Source organism: Macrobrachium rosenbergii, chromosome 14 (genome assembly GCF_040412425.1).
Source record: "Macrobrachium rosenbergii isolate ZJJX-2024 chromosome 14, ASM4041242v1, whole genome shotgun sequence".
NCBI classification, from domain to species: Eukaryota; Metazoa; Arthropoda; class Malacostraca; order Decapoda; family Palaemonidae; genus Macrobrachium; species Macrobrachium rosenbergii.
Genome location: NC_089754.1, coordinates 40,582,271 through 40,609,965, shown reverse-complemented (window position 1 = coordinate 40,609,965; position 27,695 = coordinate 40,582,271). Strand labels below are relative to the sequence as shown.

The window sequence follows — 27,695 nt, the reverse complement described above, 5'->3', positions numbered from 1 at the left end:
TTTCCCAGCAGATCTAATATCAGTAAACAGGAGGACCAAAACACCTAAATTATTCCTTTTCTGTATTGCGGATCAAAGCAGGACTATAGTAATTCTTTAGGCCTGGAAACAGAACCAAAGCTAATTTAGGAAAGTGAGAGAGAGAGAGAGAGAGAGAAAGAATTTTCATAGAGGTAAATAGAATTATCTCCTTTACGTTGCTACTGCCACCAACTCATCAGCTTAGGAAGACTATACATCTTTACAAAATTCAACAGAAGTTCTGATATTACATGTACATACTTGCATATAAATAAATAGGCGTTAGTATGTACCCACACAAACAACAGTTTCTATCTGAATCCATACTTATATGAATAATTGTGAAAACTGCATTTGTATATGATGAATAAAAAACATTAATCCAAATGACATAAGTAAAACGCTTTCTCATGTGAAAAACGCGACCTCTTAATAATGACTCATTCCTAGAGCTTCTCATGGCCAAGGAAGTAATACCAAACACTATGACAGTGAAAAAAAAACAAGGATACAGAATGTTAGTGAGACGTTGATTTCGGATTTGGGGGCTATAGGGGGCGGGGGCTGGTTGGGTGGACGTGAAAACCGATGGTGGGGAGGGGGGGGATTTTGGAACAGAGGTCTAGGATCCTTTTGACAGTTGGGGGCGGGGGGAAGTGTAGGAGGTGTGTTATCTAGGAGGCTTTAGGAGGACAGGGGTGCTCTACGGAAACACTAATGTCATCCCTTCTCTCTGGGAGGGTGTGAGGGTGCTTGTGAACACCAAGAACTGATACCTTTTTTTGTTTCTTTATTTTTACGGGGAATCTTTATTCAGCCTCTGCAAAAAGGAAAACCAGAATAACCGTATCGTCAGTGTAAACATGAATCCATTTGTAAAGTCATCAGTGCGCTAGATGCTAAAGACTTTCCTTTAACTAACCAATGCATCAAAAGGCAAAATGCATAGAAGGTAAATATATACACAGTACATGAGAGTCTACAGTAACTTGTCCTAACCTTACAGGGAAACATGAGCCTATGCGGGAAATTTAATGAGCACAGTTGCAAATAATATTGACTTCTCTGTAGAGGTAATCTAAGTGAATTAATGTGCAGTCAAAGGGTTTATATTATGTCAGAAATCAACAACAGGAAACAAAACGGAAAGGAATTTATCACTATTTTAATAATCTGTGAATTATTTACAGATGCTTTCAAAGTTTAAACAGTGTAATAATTACAAAGGATGCACTTGCCAGGTTTATGAAACTGGTCCAATCAATGTGAAAGTTACATAATTTTCAGAATAAAACACACTTGCACATATACAGTACACAAGGGACATTACAGAAAACATAGACGTAAACCTATCCGTAGGCTTCTTTCACACTGTCGACATTATACGTTTTTTTCTTTAATCTTCTTAAAAAGAGGCAGTTTCTGAAATGTGAAATGAACATAATTTTATCTGTAGCTTTTAAAAGAGCAAGGAAAATGTTAGTTTTTCGGTTTTAAAGATATGTTTTTGAGAAATGACATCAGTAGATTCTGTTGCTGTGTTGGAAGTGAGGAGAGAAAGGTTAATTTTTTCATATTTCAATCAATTGTTATGGTCATTGATTTTAGTCAAATGTCAAGACTTACATGCATCGACCAATAAGAAGTAAAAAAAATCATGAAAGTCCTTTACAAGTTTCTCACTTAAAACCAAATGAAAAGTCGATGACCATTCGCGTTGTGACGCCAGTTACTTATGTCAGTAAATCAAACGGTATACCGTCATTGATTTGTAATTTTTGTTTTCGGTTGACATCCAGAATAATGAGCAAATTTTTTTTGGTAGGTTTGTATGTACGTCACCAGGTGCTATAATTTGATAAACTCGTTAAGTAGTATGAGGATGAGTATTTATATCCTGTGTGCAGGAGTTTCTTAACCTCTGTGTTTCGTTGCCTGGATCTTCTTGGATAATGGACGTTGAATTTTTTTTTTTATCTTGGTCTACGAGGCTAACAACTTCTTTCTGGTTAACGCCTGAGAGAAAAATTCTTTTTCTGAAGTTAACGCCCTCGATGCGCCCAGAAGTTTCTTTGATATAATAGTGTTTTGTTCTTTGAATTTCTTCAAGGAAGTAAGGCCTTTGGATGTACTGATAGCTTTAGGTCTTTGAGGGGCGTGAAATCATACTTAACTGCCAGCATTTTCTCTCTTATTTTGGTGCCCTCTTCTTATGCTTGTTTTTTATGTCATTGTTAGGAAAAGATATATATCTCATCTTTGGACCCAAAAACGAATTACAAATGACTTGCTTATCTCGGTCGAATAAAGGAATATGCATGTAAGAGACTGCTCCGTTTCTTCTAATTTTCATTCGTGTGCACAGACATCAGGCTTTCTTATATGCGTGTCTGTGTGTGTCTTTTATTAGGGTAATAACAACGTGACATAAAATTCAAACAAAGGATATAACAACGAAATCAACCTTGTTGATAAAACTTGCTTGTGTCATTTCATTTTGTTCTAGAAACTGCCTCCCTGTATTGCTTCAGAGTTCATTCCACGCCCCTTCCAGTATCATTCATACCCGCTTATATATATATATATATATATATATATATATATATATATATATATATATATATATATATATATATATATATATATATATATATATATATATATATATATAACCTATTAATCTTCGGTCATCCAATATTTGGACTACCCTACACACTACACAGTCGAACTACACCAGATGACACAAATCTCTCAATATCACTCACCCAGAACTAGAAAAGAAAAAGAAAAAAAAAGACAGCATCACAGACAAAGGACCAATATGTCAAATGAGACACTACTTCATCCCAAAGGTTAAGGGTAAGGGCAAGGGCGCTTCTCTACCCACCTGGTCTTGAGAGACGACCGAACTCCTGTTGCTCCTGACGCCTAGGTCCATCCCGAACGGATTGAGCTGCTGGTGGCCCGAGTGCCCTCTGTGTGATTCGTGATGGTGTCTACTATAATAGTCGGCCTCTCTAGGGGACCCTCCCTCAGCTGAAGAATCACTGTGTATGCATGAGAAGATGGCATCTCTTTAATGTGGTAAATCATGGGGCATAACACTTTCATTTTATGTTACTAGGAGATAAAGGCTTTATGCGTCCATAAGGGGACAGTGATTAGGTTGTAAGTACGTATATGCAGTGTGGCGTAAGTGTTTACAAGAATACAGACACAAATACACAGTATATATATATACATATATATATGTATATGCATATTATATATATAATATATATGTACATATACATATATAATGTATATACATGTATATATACATCGTTTGCATGTTAGTATGTGCTTGTGAATGCAAGTAAATATAGTAAGCATAAAGTAAAATAATTAATTAGTTGGAAGTTCGTTAATACTCAAGTGTAAACATTAAGGCCAGTTGGTTTCTACTACTGATAAATAATAATGGTAATAAAAACAAAATGCTAATTAATAATAACGATAATAACAGCAATAATAATATTAATAATAGAACTTTGTAAGGAAACCCTCTTTGAAAAGAGGGGCAAAAATAAATTTTATATCAACAAAGTTATTTTATACACCCAATAATAATATCGATAGAAAACTAAACAGTTTTTGTAATCCTAAGCTATCTTCAGAGACCAAAAATATTTGTTAAAGAATATCCAATAAATTTCGTTTTGATGTGTAATACACCACTAACTGAACATTTTCTTACAAGATTAGAAAAAAAAAACAAATGTAACAAGTTTACCGAGGAGAATATGTAACAAACTCAGTTAAACACTTTTCTCACTGAGAGATGAATATGTTTTAAAGTAGCAATGCACTGATTTTTCTGATTCAAACCTAAGGTAACAATTCCATGTCGGCAAAGGCGCCGAGAGTACAAAACATAGACTTGGAAATTTCCACAATATCATGATTAATCTGGTGACTTTATTTTCGAATGATTTTCTTTTTGTAAAGAAAGTCTTATAACTGTTTTTCACATTTAAATGTCAAGTTATCTCTAAAAGATCTGATTGCCCATTAGTGAAATATGCAATAAAGATTTGGTATTCCACTTGATCTTATCCTGTTACCGTAATACTCTTACGTAATGTTTTTGTTTAATCACGTGCGTGTATTTACCCTCATATATGAATATAGTTACCACAGGAAAGACATTATAAAATTCTATGTTAGTTTTACATTCATGTCGCTAATTATCCCCACTATCTGAACAAAAATAATAACAGGGAAATAACAAAACGGTAAAACATAGAAAGTAGGAATAAGAGATAGTTAGTGAATCACTGTCGCCACATACTTTACACGGGTTATTTTTAAAGGATTCATGATGTGCTATATCTCCTATGTATTTAGAATGAGTGCTGTTCTTTATGGCATTTTCATCCTGGGTAATTGTAAATTTGACAGAAACTCTCCGCAATAACAATTGACGACTCTAGAGCTCTTTCAAAAAATGAATTTTGTTGTTGTTAGGAAACTGCTATAAAGAAAGCGCTCTCTTTTTTCCGAATTGCATCGTCATAACCAAAAACGTTTAAAATTGCTATACTGGAACTATTGACTTTAGAGATGACCTTATGAAGTCTGCTATTCATATAAGAAAAAAAATCTTATAATCAGACACTATCAGGGGAACTGAAGCGTTACTTGGTGGAAGATATCCAACGTACACCACGTCTTATAATAATTATAAATGTTTACCATAGGCCGAGGAGGACGACCATTCCACCTACAGAGGAAAAAACATCATCAGTGACTGTTTATTTCCTGCAGATCAAAAGCAAACTCTTAAAGGCAAAGGGTGGCGTGAAATGATTAGTCAAAAATCCCACGACAATGGGGTCTATATACTGTAGGTAGGCTGATAAGAAGGTAAACTTGCCACTAGACTAATTTAACCTTTGATTAAAATTCTCAGATATCATAGGATAAAGTCTGGGAGGGAGGGGGAAGGTCTCTCATGGCTAGCAAATAAAAGAAGAAACTCGATACATCTAGTGATGAAACTAAAATTATCATAACACAGTACTCAGCAATATTACTTCTACCCTAAAAAAAAAGTAGAATTTAAAGGAGGCTCGTGCCAGCTGGTTATATTTTCCAGTTTTATCGTTGGGTTATTTTTTTTTTTAAATATCGCACAAAAATAGTTTTTGTTGAATTTAAGTTTAAATTTAATGCGTACTTTTAATATGAAAGTGAGACTAGTTATTTAGCCTTCTCGCATAATATTTGCAAAAATACTATTTTTATTTTAACATCAAACTAATGTCTGAATATAACAGTCATATGTTACGTACATTGAAAATCACGACACGTACAAACAGTTTCACAGAAAAAGCGCTTTGTGGGAGCTCTTGTGACACAACTACACAAAAAACAGACATCTGACAATTCACGACATTGCGAGTTATGAGGACAACACGAGTAATCGAGGTTTAAGTTATGGACATGAATTAGATCTGCAGAGAGAGAGAGAGGGGGAGATTAAAATACTGTAGGTCTGCTCAGAGAGGGAGAGAAAGTTAAAGCGAGAAGTTAAAATGAGATTCAAGATGAAGAGAGAGAAACGAAGCTAGTCGAGAAGGGTGCAGGGAGAGCCGTTGCAAAGGTATGAGCTGTCATAGTAGTTGAGGGTATCTCCATTCATAAGCGAAGCAAGAGATTGTAAACACCACACGAAGACCACATTTAGACCACTGCCCTGGCCCCGTTCATTGTAGATAAAAGGGACTTCTGTGTCAATGAAAACTAAGGTAAGGTTCATCATGATAACATCATTATCATGCCTTAGTAGGTTTTAATTAAGTGACTCACGTCATCAACTTTAAAAGGAGCTTTCTACGATTTGTTCTTATCACGCTTTGTAAGTATGATCAAAGCGAACGGATATCTTTTATGTTGTTACTTTGTTAATCCAAATTTACCTAAGGCTATTCTAGAGGCGATGGGGATACTTAGCTACTGATTAATTAATACCTTTTAAGATAGAGGGATTGATAGTGCTAAGATTATTTACACAGGCCTACGCCGAACGAAAGGATACGTTGCAAATTGACTGTAGCACATTTGGAAAAAGTCAGGTGACAAATACCCGCAAAACGTGGTACCCTCTTGAAAATGTTGATAATGTGCCAAATTGCTTTTCAGTAATTGTATTATGATTTATCTGTGGCGTTTTGTATAGTATATTATTAAATAAAAGCTAGATCAAGTACGAATATATGTGAACAGAAGAATACACGGTATAACATTTTTTAGTTTACCTAGACAGGGCTAACCTTAGCACTGATCTGTCTATCGGGCATCTTTAACAGCTGATATCTATATATCAGCGAGATTTTAAATTATACTAGTATTTTCAGAAGCTTTCGTTGTTAAACCAGGAATATGGTAGAAACAGCCTTTGTTCTTTGAATTTTGAAGATAATTTAGCATCTAAAGCGATAGCTATAGTAGGTTTACAAGCTTCAGCCTTATCTACTTTTGTTGCCGTAGAAACAAGCTGCTAAGAATTAGGTTGATCTGCTTATTTACAGTAACTCTCATTTTGTTGAGCTAATAAACCTTACCTTAATATAGAGGTTCTGTCGGGGCAGGGAAGGTGGTTTGGGGAATGGAGAGGGTCCCGGGTAGTGAAGGTACTAAAGTCGCCAAGTGATATCCCACTTAATTTCCTAGCGACGGCAATGGGGACATCGGGCTCGGCTGCTGCAGGATCATCTATTGGTGCTGACCCACAGAAGGACGTCTCTAATAACATACAGGATGGCGATGGTGACCGGCCAGTGCCGCCAGCGATTGATCCTGTTTCTGAGCCCAAAGAAGACAGCCGACTCCTTCTTCCAGGTTGAGGTGGGAGCAAGAAGTCAGCCCAGTTGTCTGGGATGGGTGATTTGCGTTCCAGCATCCCTGGTTCGGAAGATAAAGAGGACAGACGATTGATGCAATCATTCACAGGGGCCAGTAGTCTTTCAAGGTCTGAGTTCTCGTAATCATCTCCTGTTTTGCCCTCCTTTTTTATTTCCTCAAGTTTCTCTCTTACTGTTGTTAGGTCCTCACTTGAAGAGGGGCTCGTTGGTTTGTCACTATCAGAGGAATGATCAAAACTATCAGCTTTGTCAGGTGTTGAAACTTCTGAATGAGCCTGGCCACCATCAGAATCTTGAGCAGCATCGTGATTGATGGTAGCTGACAATGGAGGTGGATGTTTCCGAACTGGAGGACCCTCATGTAAGTGCACTATCTCCTTCTGAAGCTTTTGTTCCTCTTGTACAAACCTAGAATCTTGGTCACTTTGGGGTCTTCGTTGTTCTTGACTTCTGTGCTGGCTCTGATGTCTAGTGGGGGCAGTTTTAATTTGACGGACTGGCTTTAGGACCACATCTGGTAATTCATCAAAGTTTATCCAGGACTTTACTACTGGTTCTTGTACACCTGTCTGTGCTGGTGGTGTTGATGGTGCTGGTGGTGCTACAGGAGACCTGGCAGGTGACCGAGATTTAGGAGGCAAAGGTGGAGGCTTGTCATCATCATCTTGACTCTTTAAGCTGTTTTCTCTATATTCTTTTCTTAACTGTCTTGGGCTTCTTAGACCTTCTTGGCAAAAATCCTCCCAACTCTTTGAAGCTTGTCTTTTCGGACTCTTTGTAGGCAGCACTTTGACTGGACCACTCTGTGGAATATTAATCATCATTTTGTCACTGTCTGAATCAGGAGTAGGGGCAACCTGTTTGTACTCTTCTAGGCGACCTGGAGTCATTGGTGTCGTGCTACGAGGTCTATCGATGGACTGAGTATGTCGCATTTCAGGGTGCCGCTCTTTCACTGGAACCATAGGAGCTGCTAGGGGTCGCTCAAATGGTAAGCTTGTGGGTACATACGGTAATTCTCCTTCTTCTGCTGAGTCCTGAGAAACGAGGCCTTTGTTTTCAATTTCTGGAGACTCAATTGCTCCAGGTCCCTTTTGCTGGATTTTCTCTTTTGTCTTTAGGTAATCAATTTCTGAATCTCGCTCTGATTCAGAACGAGAATCAGCATCAGCATTGGGATCAAGTGCTGAAAGTTCTGATACTGCATCAGCATCACTTGTGCGTTCTTTCTGTTTGGGCGGTAAAGTAGGTTTGTCTGTTTTATCTACATCTGGTTCCTTTTCTTTACTCTCAGGTTGAACTCTTTGTGGCATCGGAGACTGACTAGGCTTATCAAATACATCATCTTCTAGCGTTTGTCTCTTTTCATTATCAGCAATTATTTTGGACTCGTCCGCTGGGATTTTTTCTTTAACTTTATTTTCAGCTGAATTCATGATTGAGGAAAGTTCATTATAGGAGCTGTCCCTTGACTGAATCATAGACTCAGTCTGTTGCTGCTGTGTTTCACTTTCACTTCCAGGTGTTCTAGTGCCTCTCAGTGGTTCTTTAATTGCTCGGTTCAATTCACTTTCCTGTCTGATCAGTCCAAATGTTGAAGACTGGTACTTTCCATCATCATTGAAGGTAAATTCTACATTGGTGATGGCCTCATTAAGTTTGGTTTCAGATGATGCAGAACCTTTCTCACTTCCTTTGCTTTTCTCTGAGTCTTTCTGTTTTTTAGATTTAGGTTTGAAAATTGAAAGAACGCTTCTTCTGTCATGAGTATCATCATCTAAATCTCTTTCTCTGCTCTTACTGCGGCTTCGAGACCGACTTCTTGACCTAAATTCTTTCTTAGCTGACTTAATGAACTGACTAAATGGACTCTTTCGACCACTTGAACCTGGAGAATCTGGAGTGACAGGACTCATAACATTATCAGATTTACGGAACAGGTTTGTAAAAGAACTTTTTCTTGAAACAGATGGTGATGATGAAGTACTTTCCACCTCATCTCTTGTTCTTCGCCTCCTTGATGCTCGTGGAGATGCAGATGGGGTAGTAGAGGTAGTGCGCGTTCCATGGTGATCTGGTGTTGTAGTTGTTGGCGATGGTGAAGCTTTTGGGAGGTCTTTTAGGTCTGGAACTTGAGGCACAGGTACTTTTTTTGGCATTCTTGGAGACCTAGGTGACGACTGGGATGAAAGTGGCTGACGATGCTGCTGTTCAGAATCATTTTGTCTGGGAGATTTTGGTGGTTGTGTTGATTGTTGCTCAGTAAAGGAGGGAGAAATGGCAGTGGTGATGGGTAGTTCCTTTACTTCAGCATGTTTCTCCTTTCTGGTATGTAATGCCTCTTTATCTTTTGGCAGCCTTGTATCACTAATGACACCTATGGTGTGTGTTTTAACAGGCAAAATTTCTGCTTCTACAGTTGATACCTCTACATATGACATACCATCTTGCTTTACTCTTGGCAAAGTTGCAGGTGATGAACGGAATATATCTGGAGGCTTTGCTTCCATTGGTGACTTAACTCTTTCTATCTTATCAATAGTGAAATTCATTATTTTTGTTGTAGTAACTGGTGGATCCTCCAAATCGATGCTGGGCTGTTGTATCGGACGATTTCCACAAAAAGAGGTTTCTAGTAGCATTCGATGTGGAGATGGAGACCTTCTTGGAGAACCAATGGAACCTAACGAAGATAATCTACTGGAGTGACCACTAGTAACAGGTAGAAGGCCATCACTAATAACTGATGAGGAAGAGCCTTTTCTATTAAGTTCTGATACACGTAGTGCTTCTTCTCTTCGTTCAATCTCTGCTAACTTACATGCTCTTTCCCTTCTTTTTCTGTTTTTTTCCTCCTCATCTGCATCCAACTCTTCTGTGCTGGAATGTAAATCTGCTGCCATGTCTTCACAGTAAGCAGATTTTGCATAACCAGATATCAAATCCTTTTCTGGTGTTGATTCTTTAGAATCAGTTTCGTGTGGTGAAGACGATGATGCAGTTGATACACGTATCCTTGGGGATGCTGGCACGCTGAGCTCCGTTTTAGCTACAGGCGTGATAGGTGTAGTAGCTGTGGAAGTCTCTTCGCCAATATCAGGCAAAGTATTATTGCGCTCCTCAGGGCTGGAGTCTGACGTAGTCTTGTCCATGCTGAGATCCTCAAAGGAGGCGAGGGGCGCGGGGCCCATCCGCCGCTGCCGGGACGGGAAGCTAGACAGCCGTTGCCGCCCCGCATCTGACAGACTTCGTTTGCTAGAGTCCGCACTGTCAGGTATGGGGATGCCATAGCTGCCGGTGCTGCTAGTGGCACAGCTGCTTGGGTTACTTGTGGTGGCCATTGATAAAAGGAATGTGGGGGTGGGCTAGGGATGTGTGTGTGATGTGCAGGGGTGCAGGCGTCACGTCTTGGCAGCGGGCGGGCCGTCCCGCTTTTTTTTACAGCCTCACCTTGATGACTGTGGGCTCTCTTTTACCTGCAAAGAAAAGATGCAATGAGTTTTGTAATACCAAGATTTTGGGGGAGTTTTAATCTACAATAACATCAGAGAATTGAAGATTAGACAAGTTCAATAGGAACTGAAAATGGACATCATATCAGAGGAGCTACTTTGTTTGGATTTTGTGTCAGTCATATCAGCGTTACACTGTCACAAGAAAATAGTCGGATGTTATAGAGTTGAAAATTCAGGATTCCTGGGCAACAAGGAGAACTGTCCGATTATGAATCTCGAATCACAACAAAAATAAGAAACTATCTGTTTACACAGCAAAAATTACTGTTTATACTTCATAAAGAAAACACAGTGCTGTAATTTCTTAGATGGCAACCTCAGCAAAGAATAAAAAGCATTCTGTATATTCAAAATCAAGTTTCTAAAACTTATTATGCTGATCAAATAAAACAGAATAATTTTTGGCAACTTCTATAAAATTCAAATTGAACTAGTAACAAGATTTCCAACGAAGGAAGAAAGTGAATTTGACTCTCTGTCTTCCTATCCCTTCTTTTATTTGATCTTGTCTTTACTTTCTAAGCGCTGACTAATGCCAAATAAAGTAGTTGTCCTTTCACAGTTATGAAAATTTTCCCCTTATTTTGAGCTCCGTGGTCTGGTTAAATTGATAATAATAATGATAATAAACTGAATATTTTTAACGTCGGACTTTTTCCCGTCTTCTGACAGCGCAACTGTTTTAAGGCAACGCTAAGGACACATTCATGGAAAAGAACCTTCTTATCAGGGGTGTCTAGCCACAGTCTACAGTCTATAAACACATGGCGAGTCTGTCTATTCAAGTCTAACAGGTCTCTTCTACATGAAGGGTTTCATGACTCCCGTACTAAAGGAATCAACGAATACCATACCAAAATCCTTAAAGTAATCATCATAGTATTCTAAAAGGTATGTTAAAGTGAGGAGTCTGCAGGTTCTAGAGCTAATCAAAAGTTCTGGATTACGGTCAAGAGCACCATTATTAGAGAAGGTATAAACACTAAAGACATTCAGTGACCAAGAGTCAGTAAATAGAAAAAAGTGTGTGGTTGTGCTCTGCCATGAGAATTTTCACTTAATTCCTCTTAAGCACACAGCAAGTAACTGAATCTTATCAGATGTGCTAAGACCAAAACTAAAGGATAGTTTGCCCATACGAAAATTGTGCATCTTTAGTGATATTCTTTTCCAGGCTAAAATTCTTAGTAATCTCTCTTAGGGAGTCTATTCAAACTGATGTTGAAACTTAGTTTTCCTCATTCCACAAAGGCTCAATATGTTGCTAAAAATTGGACTGAAAGTGGCAATAACTCCGGATGCAACGTGAGTAAATGTGAGATAAAGTCAAGGCCAACAAGAGAAAGCGTGTAAGAAGCTAAGAATCTCTATCATCTTTTGTCAAGGAAGATTCAGGGCGCTTTTGGGTGGTGGTTTGCTTTGACTAGACGTGTTGCAAAAAGCTTCTGCTTGTGCTGATGCCACATGAATGATTCAGGTGTAAAGGGCCAACACTCACAGCTCTCCACGTAAGCTTTGGGGTACCGCATTAGTTTCCATTTATCAGAGTATCTGATTTTATACAGCTAAAAAAAAGGCCACGTTATAACTCATCATTGTATTATGGACATTAATAGTTTAGGATTTTAATTTATTTGCAAAGGTTTCGAATTCAGTTTGGCTTTTTAAATTATAAACATTATGATATCTAATTTCATAAGCATGGCTCTTGAGCATGCGAAAGGAATCTCTGCCAAGCTTACCTGTATTACTTGAATGACAACACAAAAAGTGATCTCTGAAAACTGGAAAGTATTCGAATCTAAGATCTTAAATGCAAAACTGTGAGTAAAAGCCATCATAATACGAATAAAAATTTATTTACCAGGACAGGCCGAGCTATTCCACTCTAATATCAAAAAATCATCATATGTATCATTCCGGAGGTAACCTACTTAAAAAAAATTAGGAGCTTCATCTCTACTGTTGTATATCAGGATGCAAAACAACAAGCAGGTTTTTTACTGTACGTTTCAACAGAGGAAAACTCCAGACTGTTTGTACTGAAAGGAAGAAAAAAGATAAATAGAAAGATTCAGAATCAGTGGAAGATTTTATATTTTATATTTTACCTTATCACTAATGGAGCCAAGTTAGAGGGGATACCTTTTTTCAAGTGTGTCAGTTAAAAAGATGAAAGGCAACTGAAGGGTCTTGTTTATTTTGGACAAGGGAAAATTAGAATTACATTCTTCTTCGGTTTTTGATGTGCAGTTTACTTCGTGAATTTTCTCTAACCTATGGATAGTTTGATCATTTCTGTTATTGAAAATCTGTAACTAAAGATAGGATAAAGTGCATAAGTTTACTAAATATTTGTACATCTCTATATATACAGTATAAAAATATTCATTGCATGGTTTGATTTTTATAAAGGAAGCAGCCCGAGTGACTTTGGGACTGTATTATATTATACACACTTTCTCTCCGTTTCTTTATGTCTCTCCTCCTCTGTCAAACTCTCATTCCTCACCTCCACCCCCGCCACACTCTCTCTCTCTCTCTCTCTCTCTCTCTCTCTCTCTCTCTCTCTCTCTGTCTGCGAAATTTTCTCCCTCCCCCCTCACCCCTCGCCGTCCTCTTTCTCTCTCTATGTTTCTCTGTACTCATCTCGTGCAGCCTCTCTCTCTCTCTCCATGGAAAGTGATGGTCCATTTGAGTAACAGCCGTCCAAAAGAGCCCCTCGCTTTCTCTCCCAATTGTTCTCCTGGGATCTCATTTCCCTATTCACCGTTCTCTTCGGCGAGAGTTTATTCTCACTCTTATGAGGGGCATGGCTCTTAAAAGTACACTTTCTAACTGTGCCTGTCTTGCTGGGTCTGGGCAACTCTCTTTTCAGGCATCTGATGGTCAGGAGATGAAGCGCCGGGGTAGGCTTTCAAGGGGTTCTCTATTCGTTAATCGTACAATGCTGTCTACAGAAGTCATTTCGCTCTCAATTCCACATTTAATGCTCTTATAGATTCCGGAGCATTCGGGCTTATGTACGGACCGTTGCCGCTTGTATATACTGATATGGTTGTTGCAAGTTGCAATCGCAATTTTTACAAGGCTTGGACGTTAACTCTAAGCTCATTCTAAGAAGTCAGGAAGCCACTAAGACAGACAGTAAAGCGGTGAATTGATAATTATTACGTAATGTGTTAATCACTTAACTAGTGAGTTACTAAGGATGGGTTCTGTAAAACGCCCTTGAAATAATAAATAAAGGAAATGCTGAAATGTCATGACCTTAGTGATGAAGGCTTTTTAATGTTTGAAAAAGGTCAAAGGGAAATTGATGAAGGAGTAAAGACAAGCAAAATCTGATGTCTTGGGAAATGCGAAAATGTATATATAAGTATGTCGTCTTGGTTCATCACAGGGGAGCTTGAAGTATGATTATGTCTAGCGGTGAGGGTAAAATTAGTTTTACATTTACGTCGTGCAGCACATTCTCTCTCTCTCTCTCTCTCTCTCTCTCTCTCTCTCTCTCTCTCTCTCTCTCTCTCTATATATATATATATATTATATATATATATATTTTTTATCATATATATACATATGTGTGTATGTATTATGTATAATTATATAGATAGATAGATAGATTGATACACATATAAATCAATGGAACAGAGGATCAGTTGCTACAATTTTTATCTTGTCCTTCGGAGTTTTAGCCCTAAGGATACAAATATAAATGGGAAATTAGGAAAGTTTTGTACTGAACAGATATACACCAAAAATACATCAACATTTAGTAAGAACATTATATATATAGACAGTATATATATATATATATATATATATATATATATATATATATATACACACGATATATATATATATGATACAATATATATATATTTACTGTATATGTATGTTCATGTATACATTCATGTATGTATGTGTATATACATTATATACATATATGTATATATATATATATGTATATATATATATATATATATATATATATATATATATATATATATATATATATATATATATATATATATGAATGTGTGTGTGTTTGTCTGAATTAGTGTTTCAAAGACATTCTAACTACTTGATTTCCCTACAGTTTTTGGATCTACTCCTCTCTGAAAGCTTGGAATCCGACGATGAAATAAGTGAAGAACCTCGCTTCCCTGGTGCAGTTCAAACCTAAATTTGGTACAGAAGTGAAAGGCGTTGTGCATTCGAGTGGTTCGAATTTCTTAAAAATGGCTGAATTTCCTACACAACGCTCCAAGACGCATGCGTCAGACGAAGACGCGCAAAACAAGCAATCCAGGGGGGTCAGTTTCATATATAAAAGCCTCCCAGGAATAGACGTTCTCTTCCGTTTATTTTATTTATTTATTTATAAATGCTGAAAAGCCTCTGGTTGAGATTTTTCTCTCATGACTTGAACTTCCGGAATTTGGAAAGATCTGAAGTTAGCATTACAATGCAACATTTGAACAAACTGGCATCCCTGTCTCCAGTGTTATTTATGCTTACTAAGCTTAACTCAAAATGGTAAATCAATGGATTGATGGAACTACGCCAATCCTGTCTGTCTGTTTGTTGGTATCTCGTCAAGTATTGAACAGCTGATAAATTCCGGATTTTTGCCATTTAACGTGATACCTCTCTCTCTCTCTCTCTCTCTCTCTCTCTCTCTCTCTCTCTCTCTCTCTCTCTCTCTTCTCATGTGATATACTGACTGGGTAATTAAATTAATTATTTGGCTTTTAACCAAGTACCCTCTCTTCCAAAACGGGAAATTACTAGTAAATTCCAACTCTGCCTTTTAACCCAGTATTCTCTCTCTCTCTCTCTCTCTCTCTCTCTCTCTCTCTCTCTCTCTCTCTCTCTCTCTCTCTCTCTCTCTCTGGTCACGACTGAATTTTTAAAAGAACTGAAAAACAGGAGTTAGAGAATTCCATAGCTTAACAGGAGGAAGAAGGAAGTCACTTAATTGTGAAATCTTAAGAGGATTATCGATTTCGACAGAGGAAGTGAATCTTATCCAAGTCTCTGCCCTGTAAATTCTCACACACTAAACTAGCTTATTCATCACTATAGCCATAGACCAGCATAGAAATGTGCAAATACGATTTCACAGACAGGCTATTATTACAGATGTAGGTACTGTGTCACAGGTGGAGTCTAATGTAGCTATGATGTTAGTACTGTCTCGTGGATAGAATCCTATTCAGATACGATGACCGGACTATAACATGGGCAGAGGTCATTGCGGGTATGATGTAGGTACCACAATATGTCATGGACAATGACAATTGTAGAAAACTTTGAAGGTAAGATATAGGCACTTTTGTGTACAATTACTATGTACGGGTGCATAAAAACAAAAAGCTCCACGGGATAAAGACGAAAGGAGTACCACATTGCCGATGGTAGAGGAAAAATAACTGAAGTACGAATGTATGAAATAATGCGAAGAGATAACCGAGAAAAATAACGAAGGAAGAGTTTTACGAAATGATATTGATGCTAAGAAGATTTGAGGATGAAGGAAAGACTGTCAGTATTTGACAGATGAACACAAACACGCCTGATTATTTGACAACAAATTCCAACGAAATGAATCACGAAGAGTTCATCTGCAAAAGCTGTACTATGGAACAGCGAGCATGGAGTTCCCGGTGATAAAATCTTGCATCAGACAGCCGAATGGCAGAGCTTAAAAAAAGTTAAAATAAAATAAAATAAAATAAAATCTTCAATTTGAAGGGAAATAGTCAGAGTTCGGTGAAAGCATCATATTGGAAATTCAGGAAACCGCTGAAGGAATGAAACATTCAAAAGCCAACTTTTGCCACTCCGTTTTCGGGCACCGATGTAGACCGAGATGAAAGGAAGAGAAGCGCAATGAATAAAGTGATCTGGTACCATTTCCCAAAGTGACGTAGTTGTTACCAGATGGATCATCACTATTACAAAGAATTGCAAAATAACGATGAAGTTCATGAAATTCTTTCAGATGTAGTTGGCGGTGATGATTATTTTTTCCCCCAAAAAGTCGTAACCTTTCGAGTCACTCAAAATTTCTCTTATTGATTTCGGTCAGTAATAAAAGGGAAAACTTATATGGAACAACATAGCAAAGGATTTAATTGTTTTCTTTCCTTCATCGGTTATACTAAAACACAAAACATTTGATTAAAAGAACACATTTTTGTTTGCTTTTGTCAAAACAATCGTCAGTGAAATGAGCCTAAATATAAGATGCGAAGTGCGGCTTAACAATGATGATTAGAATGAATGAAGTATCACACCGCAAAGGCTAAGCGCACATAACCTCTCCCCCCCTCTCTCTCTCTCTCTCTCTCTCTCTCTCTCTCTCTCTCTCTCTCTCTCTCTCGTTGAGCACGGAAATACGTTCATGGGTGGTACACAACTAAAGCCTGCTGTGGTAATTGCAATGCGTGTGTGTGTGTGTGTGTGTGTGTGTGTGTGTGTGTGTGTAGGGAGAGAGACACAGTGGGGTGGGTGGGTGGAGGAAGATTTCAGAATGGTTGAGTTACCAAATGTACCGTTTTCTGTTAACAGAGAACTTCATACCGTCCCCCATTGACATCCCCCTTCCCCCACCCACCCCCGCGCTGCCTATGTCACACCCTCAACGTAATCGAAATCAATACAAGGTGAAGTTCAAAGGATCCACATCTCACGAAAAAAAAAATAAAATAAAAAGTCTTATAGCAAAGGATGACACTCCAAATGCTCCACCAATATCACTCGTGTACAGCAAGAGACATTAGTCAGAGGGGAATGTATGCCTAGTAATTTTAGGAAGTTCCCATGTTGATTTGTGTTTTTTTTTTTATATACCATATGGCAATTTAGATAGGATTAGATAGATAAATTACAAATCTATTAGAATAATCCTTTTCTAAAGCTGTCTGGCTCGCCTCCATTCCTAATTGCTGTAGATTAAGTAAAGCAGACTCTCTTGGAAAAATATAAACATAAGTTCCCCGAACTGGAGTGACTTCCACAGACGCAAGCTGTTTTCCGTTCAGATGGATCATCTGCGAAACTCAGCGTCCGTCCCTCGGTCAAACGTTAATCTTTAGATTGAACTCACGGTCTGGAGATTAATCCCTGGACCTTGATTGAACTTTTGGGAGGAAATCTGGTGTGACTTTCTGACCAATTATTTTTCTTTCATTAATTTTTTTGACGTCTAAGATAAACATACTATATCTAGAAGTGGATCATCATTAAAATGTCGAAAAAGTTTTTTGTTTAAAATTTACTCCATTTCACTTCATACCCTCAAATTAATTTTCTGTTTGGGTCAGGTTCATTAACAGGTAAGATCAGTTGTTTCTATTGTACTTAATGATACCACTTGAATGAAAGTGGCTCCTCTAAAGAAAATAGTATAAAAATCATAAACGGCTATGAATTACAGTTATTAGAACATATTTATTTTTAGTAATATGAATTTTAGATTAGAAGAACCTACAAAGTTGGTAATTACTTATGATATAATGGTAAGTTTGAAAACATGTTTTATAAATGGATACTTTTCATATCAAAAAGAATATTATCATAGCTTCAGAATGATAAAGGTCCAAGGATCAAGAGATTAAAACATTGGCTCCCGACCGTTAATGACCAAGAGAATAAAAACAATAACAATACAATATATATATTTTTTTTTAACTCAAACAAGAACTTTGTTCTTGGCAAGAGAGACATGAGCAAACCTTTCATTTTTGACAGCAGAACTTTTTGACAGATGTCCCGACCTCTCGGAGGCCATGCCATGAACTGGATTACACGATTCAGTTTCTTTATATATATATATTATATATATTTATATATATATATATATATATATATATATATATATATATATATATATATATATATATATATATATATATATATATATATATACACACAAATTTTAAGACTTCCAGCCTTCATCTGGTATCCTTGGCTCAGTAAGATAAATCAATCTTTTCTTTTTACGACTGCAGTGCTTTAAGTCTGCTAGATGCCCTTAAAAGTAGGAGTACTTTCTTATAATCGTTCTTGAATTATATTTGCGTACTGATAACTCTCGCATGAAGCCATTAGCGTCGTCCTTGAGTAAATACGATGAAATATCGAGCTTTTGGATGAGCAGTCGCGTGTCGAATAACGCCATTACAAATTAATGCATATAGCTTGAATGAATTGCTATACCAAATTGGTCGATATAATTCACAGGTGACAGTTAACTCCAGAATGGTTATTTTAGTTAATGGTCGACTATATAAAAGATTTTCCAAGGGTATTACGACAGGTAGACTAGGAAAACATTATATCCCATGAGTGAAAGTTTCCTGTGTATTATGGCAGGTAGGCAAACAGGAAAAGAGCTAAAAGGGCGGAGGCCCGCCACCAGTCATAGGACCCTCCCTGTAGGCAAACGACGGTTACTAAGGTACAAAGGTCCATTTCTTATGGGTTAAGTTTTCCAAGGTACAGTGGCAGCTAAGTAAACTTACAAAAGAAAAAAAATGGTATTGAAGAGGAGGGTGGCGATAGTTCTCCGGGCCCCTAGCACCCATGATAAAATTTTCACGGGAGCAATACTTGGTTGTTAAAGGTCACGACGGGAGGTAAGCCAGCGACTTGCCCATTTAGTGTTGAGGTCAGCTTGTGCTTGATCTTTCCTTTCCCATTTTACAGAGGAAAGCCGGTTCCTCGTACTCCCGGTACTGCACAGGATAGCCTTGGTTCAATAGGTCGCCTTTAACAAGTCCTGCAGCGATTACTAGCTTTCGAGGACGCTTCCCGGATGTCCGTTTCCTTATATATAAAAGTATATGTATATATAATACATATATATATACATGTATGGTTATGTTTATGTATATATACATTCCGTACATATGTATGCATACTTATATATATGTATATATATACGCATATATACAAATATACATACTATATATATATATATATATATATATATATATATATATATATATATATATATATATATATATATATATTCTAAAAATCAATTCAAATCCATGGGAACTTATTGCACTAAAACCACGTTTTAAAACTGTCAAATATCCAAATGCCGATAGCAATTGTATTGTTCAAATAAAGCTGGAGTAAATTTGAAATTATTTTTGTTCAGTCTTTGAATATGGGATTTGAAATTTCTATGCATTTCTATCTGAACTTTTCTTTTCTTTAAAGACTGAATTGGCACAGCGTTCGAGTGTTATGATTCAATAAGAAATAATTGTCACTGCACGGTCCTTTGAATTTTGAAGAGGCCATTCGCATTCACGTGTGAATGGTAATAAATGCCTATTTCCATGTTAATCTGCGCTACATTTAACAGCAATGGGATTTCATTGGGAACCGCGGTTTTCAAGTAGAAAAACTCTAACTTTCGATAAAAGTTTCTGTTTCCTACAAAACCAGAATTTCACATACGTAAAATCATGTTTATAAAGATATACAGAATGTGTTCCTCGAGCTGTCCTTGAAATATTAATATGCTCCGATATTACAGATTATTCTGGATCACGATCACGAAGGTTCCAGGCCACAGAGGCGTTAAGCATGACATCTCTATCTCTCTCTATAGCATGAAACAACGATTACAACTCAGAGAAGCACTGGATTGCTAAAACGGCCCGGATCTACATCGACAGCCCCAAGTAGGTAGTGGTGTTTTAGTTTAGATTAGATAAGGGATGATTAGGTTAATACATGTACCTGTATTTGGCAAGCCACCCTTGCCTGACCCCATTTGTATTTCATTTTTTATCATTATCTTGCTTATTTTTCTGTTTTTATACAGCTAGTTCGCCTCTCTCCTTTTGATTTTTGCAATTAGGCTCAGTAGTTATTAGTGATGGCTTTGAATTTCACCTTTCAAATCCTTGTCATTAATGGACTGGCGGATGACATTTGTGGATGCACAATTCTTTTCCACAGTTAATAGCTATAATCACATTATCCATCATGGAGCCATCGTCATTGGCCATGGCGCTTGTCACGCTAATTGGTGATACCAAATCATTCAATCAGTCAATCAACCGTCGTTGAGTTCCATTTCTGTCGGGTTCCATGTCAGGTGAAAAAACTACAATCGTTATTGACCTCAGAATTCTAGTTAGATCCGCACTGGGTAACAACGAGGCACCAAGGCAACCGGAATGAGTGAGTGTAGGTCTGGAACTTGCATGAGACTGTAGAGCTCTGGTGTGAGTGGTTACTGGATCACAGTAAGACCAGAAACCCACGAGAGAGAGAGAGAGAGAGAGAGAGAGAGAGAGAGAGAGAGAGAGAGAGCAAGAGTGAAGTGAGCCGAGTGCCGGCTGCCGGACGGAAGGAAGCGTCGGGTTGCGGCAGAAAAAGCCATTTAAAGGACGATATATCTCTTCGGTTCGGGCAGCCGTAATCAGCGCGTCAGGCTGTTGGCAAACAGGCGGGTGGTGAAAGTTTATTTTTTTTTTTTCCGAACCAAAGCCGAGGAAAACGAAGAAGAACGAAAGAAAAAGAAGAAAAAAGAGTAGGGGGTTTATTCAGGGGAAACGTGGGTGAAACTAGGAACGTTTTACAATAGTTTTCTTTCGATACAGTAAAGTTGTTCTCAATAGGACTTTTTCTCGTCTATTCATAATTTAAAAGAAAAAACCTCCTCTTTCTTTTCGTCTCCTATCATGAAGAAAAACAATAGCGCTTTCATCACTTCCCTTTTCAGTGTCTACACGATCAAAGGCATCCTGAATTCGAATTCGTCATTTAATATAGAGCCATATAATAAAAATGTCTGGGTTGTATTGAAGATATTTCTCTCTCTCTCTCTCTCTCTCTCTCTCTCTCTCTCTCTCTCTCTCTCTCTCTCTCTCTCTGCCTGTGTATAGTTCTTCCAAATTTTGCTTGCACCATAAAATGCCCTGAGAACAGTGTTGCTGTTTTTGTTTACTGTGCCATGAATTAGATACGATTTGAAATTTTCATAGGTTTAGCACTAATTATACATTACACACACACACACACACACACACATTCACCATCATTCATCATTCATATGATGAGTTACATACATAAATTGTAACATAGCAGTTACGTTCACCGACGTTGATGAACAGTTTATAAACTACATCTCATGTTCTCATCTTTGTGAGAATTCGTTTTAAAGGTAATTTTATTTTTAATTTCTGTTTTGTACATATTTTCTGCAGCCTTCCACATTCAGCAATTAAGTTATGACATGTTTTTATGACACTTTCATATATCCTCACTTCCCCGTTTAATAAATGGAGAAGAGCCTCACAGTGCCTCGTGAATTGCATATTTTCCAACAAATTATTTCACCAGTTTCCAGTATTCCAATATTCCAAGGAAAGCTTATCCTTTTTCATGTAAAAATAAGTGAGCAACTATTATCGAAGCATTTAAATTGCATGGCCAAGTCATTTCATTTGTTAAAAGAGCGTACCGGCAAGGATTTAAATTTTCATTTGGTCGTTGCTATTAAAGCGAATGTTGTCTCTTTCGTGAAGTTCTAATACGAAATGCTAAAATGGAGGTTTGTACTAAGAACTTGGAACTTGGTCCATTATAAAATATATAAAATGATTCTTGTAAAGAATGGCTGTTCGATAATCCATTCAGAGGATCACTGCTTAAGAGAAAATATTGCCGTCACCTTTCCTTAAAATGAAGTAACAGATATCCTTCGAATAAATCATGCAGAGTGGAATATTAAGGTAAAACCTCTTCTCTCCAAGGGGCAAGTTTATGGGAGGTTAGCCTTCAAAGTTTTAAGAGGAGATTTTCCAGAGGAGCGAAGAATGAATGATTGATGATGAGACCTAATGGACTCGTAATTAACGCGATTAGAGAGAAGACAGGAAAATTCTAAAATACTGAGAAAGCAAAAGATAGAGTTAGATATAAAGATACCTCGGAATTAAATATGCTTAATGAAAGGCAAGAACACATCCATGCACATTGAACATGACCTTTGCCAAAAAATTTTCATGACAGAGTTATGGATCTTTCACCGAAACGAAATTTGGCAACTCTGCTGCAAGTGGGCGTGGCCTTTTATCTTAACTTGGAATAGAAGGTAAACCTCATATGCACGTGACTGTAAATATGATGTTTTGAGTCGTTCTAGTTTCAGTTATACTTGATCATTTATGTAGAAAAGGTTGATTAGATAAGAAAGGTGAATGAAAGCCATATATAAAAAAAAATAAATTTGACACTAACAATACCACCCAAAGGAAAGCGGCATTAATAATAAAGAGGTAAATAGTTAGGTTTTGTATTGTTTATTGATCCACTCATGAGGAAGTTGATTCCCATCATTTATTGTTATCATACTTAGAATATTATCAACTGCCATTATGTTGATATTAGATTATAAATAGCTTTGCGAAAGTAAATTAAAACCAATCAGCGATAACATTGCATTAGAAAGCGAAAAAGCACTCAGCAAAATGAGGCAATCGCTCTGACCTTAACACAAAAAAATAATTTGCTGCATGAGTAATTCCACCCTAAATAAATTATCGGAGCTCATAAACAGGCCAAAATAGTCAGGCCAGTAATGATGTGCACTTTTTTAATCTGTTATTATATAACATTTAATCTGTATGCACTTCCATGCGTACTGTCAGAGAAGTAGACCATGGAACACTTCTAAGTTTACCCAGTGGTTTAAAATGAGAACTCTGCTAAGTCCTCTTACCTTTGCTGAGTAATCCAAAATAAGAACAACTTTCTGTCCTTTTAAGTCTGTTGAGCAGTCTAGCCTACGCGCTCAAATTAGGTTAGTGTGGCGTGAAAACGCCCGTTCATAGAAAACGTATTTCTTTTATGGAGTCGCAATGCAAACTTAATGACTACTGCTGGCAAAGTTCCCCCTCTTTTACAGTTTTCCCCTAACCCCCCACCCCACCACTACCTCCTGCCCCATGTTAGGAGCTTAACGTATTCATCTTTAACATCTACCACGACTTTCTTTTATTCTCACAACACGGAAGGTTTTTGAGACTTTAGTTGAATACAGTTAAAGCTGATCGCTCTCTTGTCAAAAGATCCATCGGAGCTCTCATCCCGAGTACACCAGCTCTCGAAAATAATTTAATAATAATAATAATAATAATAATAATAATAATAATAAAGAATATGAAACTTGGGATCATAAAGTTTAGGCAAAGCTAAGGTACAGGAGACGAAGCAACAGATGAAAGGAATGGTAAGATAGGAAATGTACAGAAAATACAATGATTTATCGGTATATCTTTCGCTGTATACGTCGAGTCCTTTCCGGTATATTTACCTTTATGCATACATAATTCTCAAGCTTATTATTAACGCTGCGGGTACTGCGCGGTGTGCAAGGTTGGTGGAAAATGATTTATATTTATTTTTTCATGGCTAGTGCTGGTGTTCAAATTAAGCTGCCCTTATGCCAACACGGGCTCTTGCTCTAAGAGCAACCATGATGAATAACGTCAAGTATTCTTCAATGGAATGATCTGTTGCAAAAAGTGAAATTCACTTTTTGAACATAAAAGATGCTCTGTATGCTTCTTGAGTTAACGTAATTTTTTAGCTTTAATTCAAATTCTTCGCGATACAGTTGTTTAGAAAAATTTCCTTTTAATTAATAAAAAGCTTGCAGTTTAGATAAAGTTTTCTTTTCAATTTTTGGCTAAGACTTTAGTTTTGGGGTAATGATTTATTTTTACATTACCGAAAAGTCTTTTGTTCGGCATAATGCTTCCCTTTTATTCTCTGAAAAACATTTCCATCACCTGCTCAGCCGCTCTTGTAATTAGAATTTTGGTGCTTCCGCATCTAGTGCCTATTGCCGCCCTCACAAACAGCAAACACAGACCAAATGTTGAAATGACGGATTGCACAGGCCATTGCTCCGAGGCTTCAATCAACAAAGGGTTGTCGGTGGGCAGGAACTCTAGTTCTGATTGGGTCTTCGTCAGCAAAGACAGACATACCAAAATCCAAACGAAAATTTTTATGCTCTCCTGTTGCTTCATTCGGGCCTGAAAATTGGCAAATCCTCTCTATATAGTTATGTATATAATTTTGTGATATTAGACAACGACCTTCTTTTCCTCATCATACTCATTTTACGCTGAAGTTGGCTTTATATTTACTAGTTTGACACTATTTAAAAAAAAAAAAAAGAGTCTGTCTTGAATTGGTTAAAGATTTACTAATCAGAAGACTTTCACTATAGTAGACTTACTTATTATCCATATTTGACACTGAAGTCGGCTATAACTGTACCTATAAAAGTTTCTCCCTAACGTCAGCTATAAAATTGCTAATATAAATTACTCCCAAAAATTGGCCATAAATTTAATTCGACTATTGTAAACTGAAGTCGCTAAATTTACATAGTTCACAGAATTCAGTTCAGAATTGATTAAAAACAACATCAAAACTGAAACTGAAATTTGGTGTATTTTTTAGGGAAATGTTTATTAGTAAATAAAATACAAATAGAATTATCCTTTCAAACAAAACAGGCATGAGTCACAGATCCGCATGTAGGCATTTGTCTGTCAACGTGTTCTGTAATTATAAACTAAATAACAAAATGCATTATCCACTTCCCATGAAATGCAGACATATATATGTGCGTGTGTGTGTTTGGGCACAAGTTCTCTTGAAGACAATTTTTGTGTAAAAACTGAATTTACAGAGTTGATTATTTTGAGGCTATTGTTCTTCATTTGAGGAATGTTTCCTTAATCTTACTATTTATTGAGATACTAGATAGAGGAAGCTGATATCATCATAATTATATATACTGTATATACTGTACACACACACACACATATATACACATATATATATATATATATATACACATATATATATATATATATATATATATATATATGTGTGTGTGTATATATATATATATATATATATATATATATATATATATATATATATATATATATATATATATATATATATATATATATGAATGGGTACTGTTGGTGTAGTGGTTAGGACGTTCGCCTAAACACCGAAAGGACCAAGGGTTCGCTTTCTAAAGAGACAAACAATTTAGGTACATTCTGCCAAATTCCATTATGTGTCAGCTGGCAAAGGCTGTGAATTAGATACTTTGTCGTTAATCAGCGGCGGTGGGTAGTAAAGAGGGTGGAGGAGAGAATATCTGTATGCATATATATATATATGTGTGTGTGAATATATACATATATATGTAAGTATACACACACACACACACATATATGTATATATATATATATGCATATTACAGAGATAAAAGCTAAATGTAAAATTGAAGCAAGATCCAGGAAGAGGTGCCGTTGCAAGGATTACTCGCATGTCCTATAAAGTAAGAGGCCGCTATCGAAGCCAAGGAACAAACAACATTTCGCCCAAGCTATTCGTCAGACGATGATGGTCTCTGCATTCTGAATGGCTCCTGGTGATTTTTTCGTCCACTTCCCTCCAGGAAACGGCCTTTTTATAGATCAGGGATGGTTTTACGACTCTGTCAGTCCTTATTAACTGTTCGGTTTACCGTAAAAGAAGGTTCCCCAAGGTTTTTTTTTCTTTCTTTCTTTTTTTTAGTAGAGGACGTATCCTTGGGAGTGAGTGCAGGTTCTTTTTCATATCGGACTTCATTCTTCTTTTTTGTTGTTTTAGCAGTGTTTACCTTTCATGACAAATAGGTATTGCATTTTGTGGAAGGCGCAGTAAGTTAATGTTCTCTAAAAGTTTGTCCATAATAGCAATAAAAATAATGTAATACCTCATTTTCCTTTGAAGTTTCACATTCACTTTATAAACAGAGCGTCATGCATGAGCAAACTTTCCACATATTATTGGAAATTTTATCGCTTTTCTTAAACTATTTTCCGAGTATTCCGAGAATAAAAAGATTGCTTTCCCGCTTTCCTCCCAAGAAAGAGAAGAAATGAGAGAGAGAGAGAGAGAGAGAGAGAGAGAGAGAGAGAGAGAGAGAGAGAGAGAGAGAGAGAGAGAGAGAGGGGGCCAACAGTAAACTTGGCTGTCGTCATATGAACATATATAAAGTAGGAGGAGTAGCATTTAAAGTTATCGTGATTTTTCTACAAAACATTTTATCTTACTTAAAAGCGCCATCAACGCAGGGCTTTGCATAAGTACTTAAATATACACTGAAAGAATAAAACCGAGCAGCTACTTGGAAAGTAAATATTATTAAAGAGCCAAAAGTACCTCAAAGTCACATACAAGTTAGAAGTTTATCTTTCTCAACAATCCTGAAGATTCAGAGTGAAAAAAGTCATTTTCAGCCTTGAACAGAAATTGGGTAATACATTTTTCATGGCTTTGAAATGTCTAAAAAAAGGAAAGGAGAGAAATTAATTATAGGAAAAAGATACGCTAATTCCATCACTTAGGAAAAATAGTGATCTCATAATCTCTTCTTATTAGTACTGGCTATGAATTATACCCCATAAACACCTATGATTAAAAAAAATCTCTGTTGTACTTATTTGTCAGTTCATCTTTGTAGTCCATATCTAATGAGGTACAATATTAACAAGCGCACTAAAAAGCCTCATCAGCATATCGGCGGTCTTGCATCTGTCAAATTAATGGTTGCCTAACATCTGCTTTTCATTTAGAAATCAAAGGAATTTTCGGTCAGTAAAACACGGAAATTTTCGTATATTATATCATAAAAGTGTTTGAGGATCAGCAGCAAAAGTTGGGGCGGAAGATAAGGGAGAATCATTCGAGATGTAACTATGAATCATATTTGTTACCATTTAACGAACCATTATTAGTTTGCAAATACCCCCGACGACCAGTTGCTGTTTGGAACATTGCCTGTCCTCATTCTCTGTAGTTTATGTCTACTGTACTTCTAACGTTTACGGTCAGGATTTCTTTTACCCTTTAACCAATGTGATTCAAACTGTAGATATCAAGTAAGAAGTTACTGTTTTCCGTGAATGGTCGTTTGTGTGAAAAGAGGTGACATGCAAGCCAAATTGGGAAAGGAAAAGTTTTCTTGTTGGAGCGATATCGATTGCTAAGACCATCTTGGGGAATATTTTTAGCTAACTGAGACCTCCCGAAGCCACCTTTCTTAGGTGAAAAGGCAAGAAGTATGGTATGATATGTATATATGTATATATACACACACACATATATACATATATATATATATATATAAATA

At 36.9% G+C, this 27,695-nt stretch overlaps 2 protein-coding genes across 5 annotated transcripts in view; one reads left to right on the top strand and one right to left on the bottom strand.

The window, feature by feature from the left end:
* Positions 1-27,695, top strand: part of LOC136846005 (substance-K receptor-like) — a 289,880-nt gene that overhangs the window by 103,568 nt on the left and 158,617 nt on the right. For both annotated transcript variants that reach the window (XM_067116593.1, XM_067116595.1), the window contains exon 3: positions 20,004-20,151. The gene's annotated coding sequence lies outside the window, so the exon portion shown is untranslated. The remainder of the gene's footprint in view (positions 1-20,003; positions 20,152-27,695) is intronic.
* LOC136846001 (serine/arginine repetitive matrix protein 1) overlaps positions 1-27,695 on the bottom strand; it is a 166,528-nt gene that overhangs the window by 10,327 nt on the left and 128,506 nt on the right. For 2 of the 3 annotated variants that reach the window (XM_067116585.1, XM_067116587.1), the window contains exons 2-3: positions 6,627-10,402; positions 2,909-3,068 (exon numbers count right to left, since the gene is read on the bottom strand). In XM_067116585.1, coding sequence (XP_066972686.1) covers positions 2,909-3,068; positions 6,627-10,267 — 3,801 coding nt within the window. In that variant the 5' untranslated portion in view covers positions 10,268-10,402. Of the gene's footprint in view, positions 1-797; positions 842-2,908; positions 3,069-6,626; positions 10,403-27,695 lie in introns of all 3 variants that reach the window. The other variant, XM_067116586.1, reaches the window with a different exon arrangement.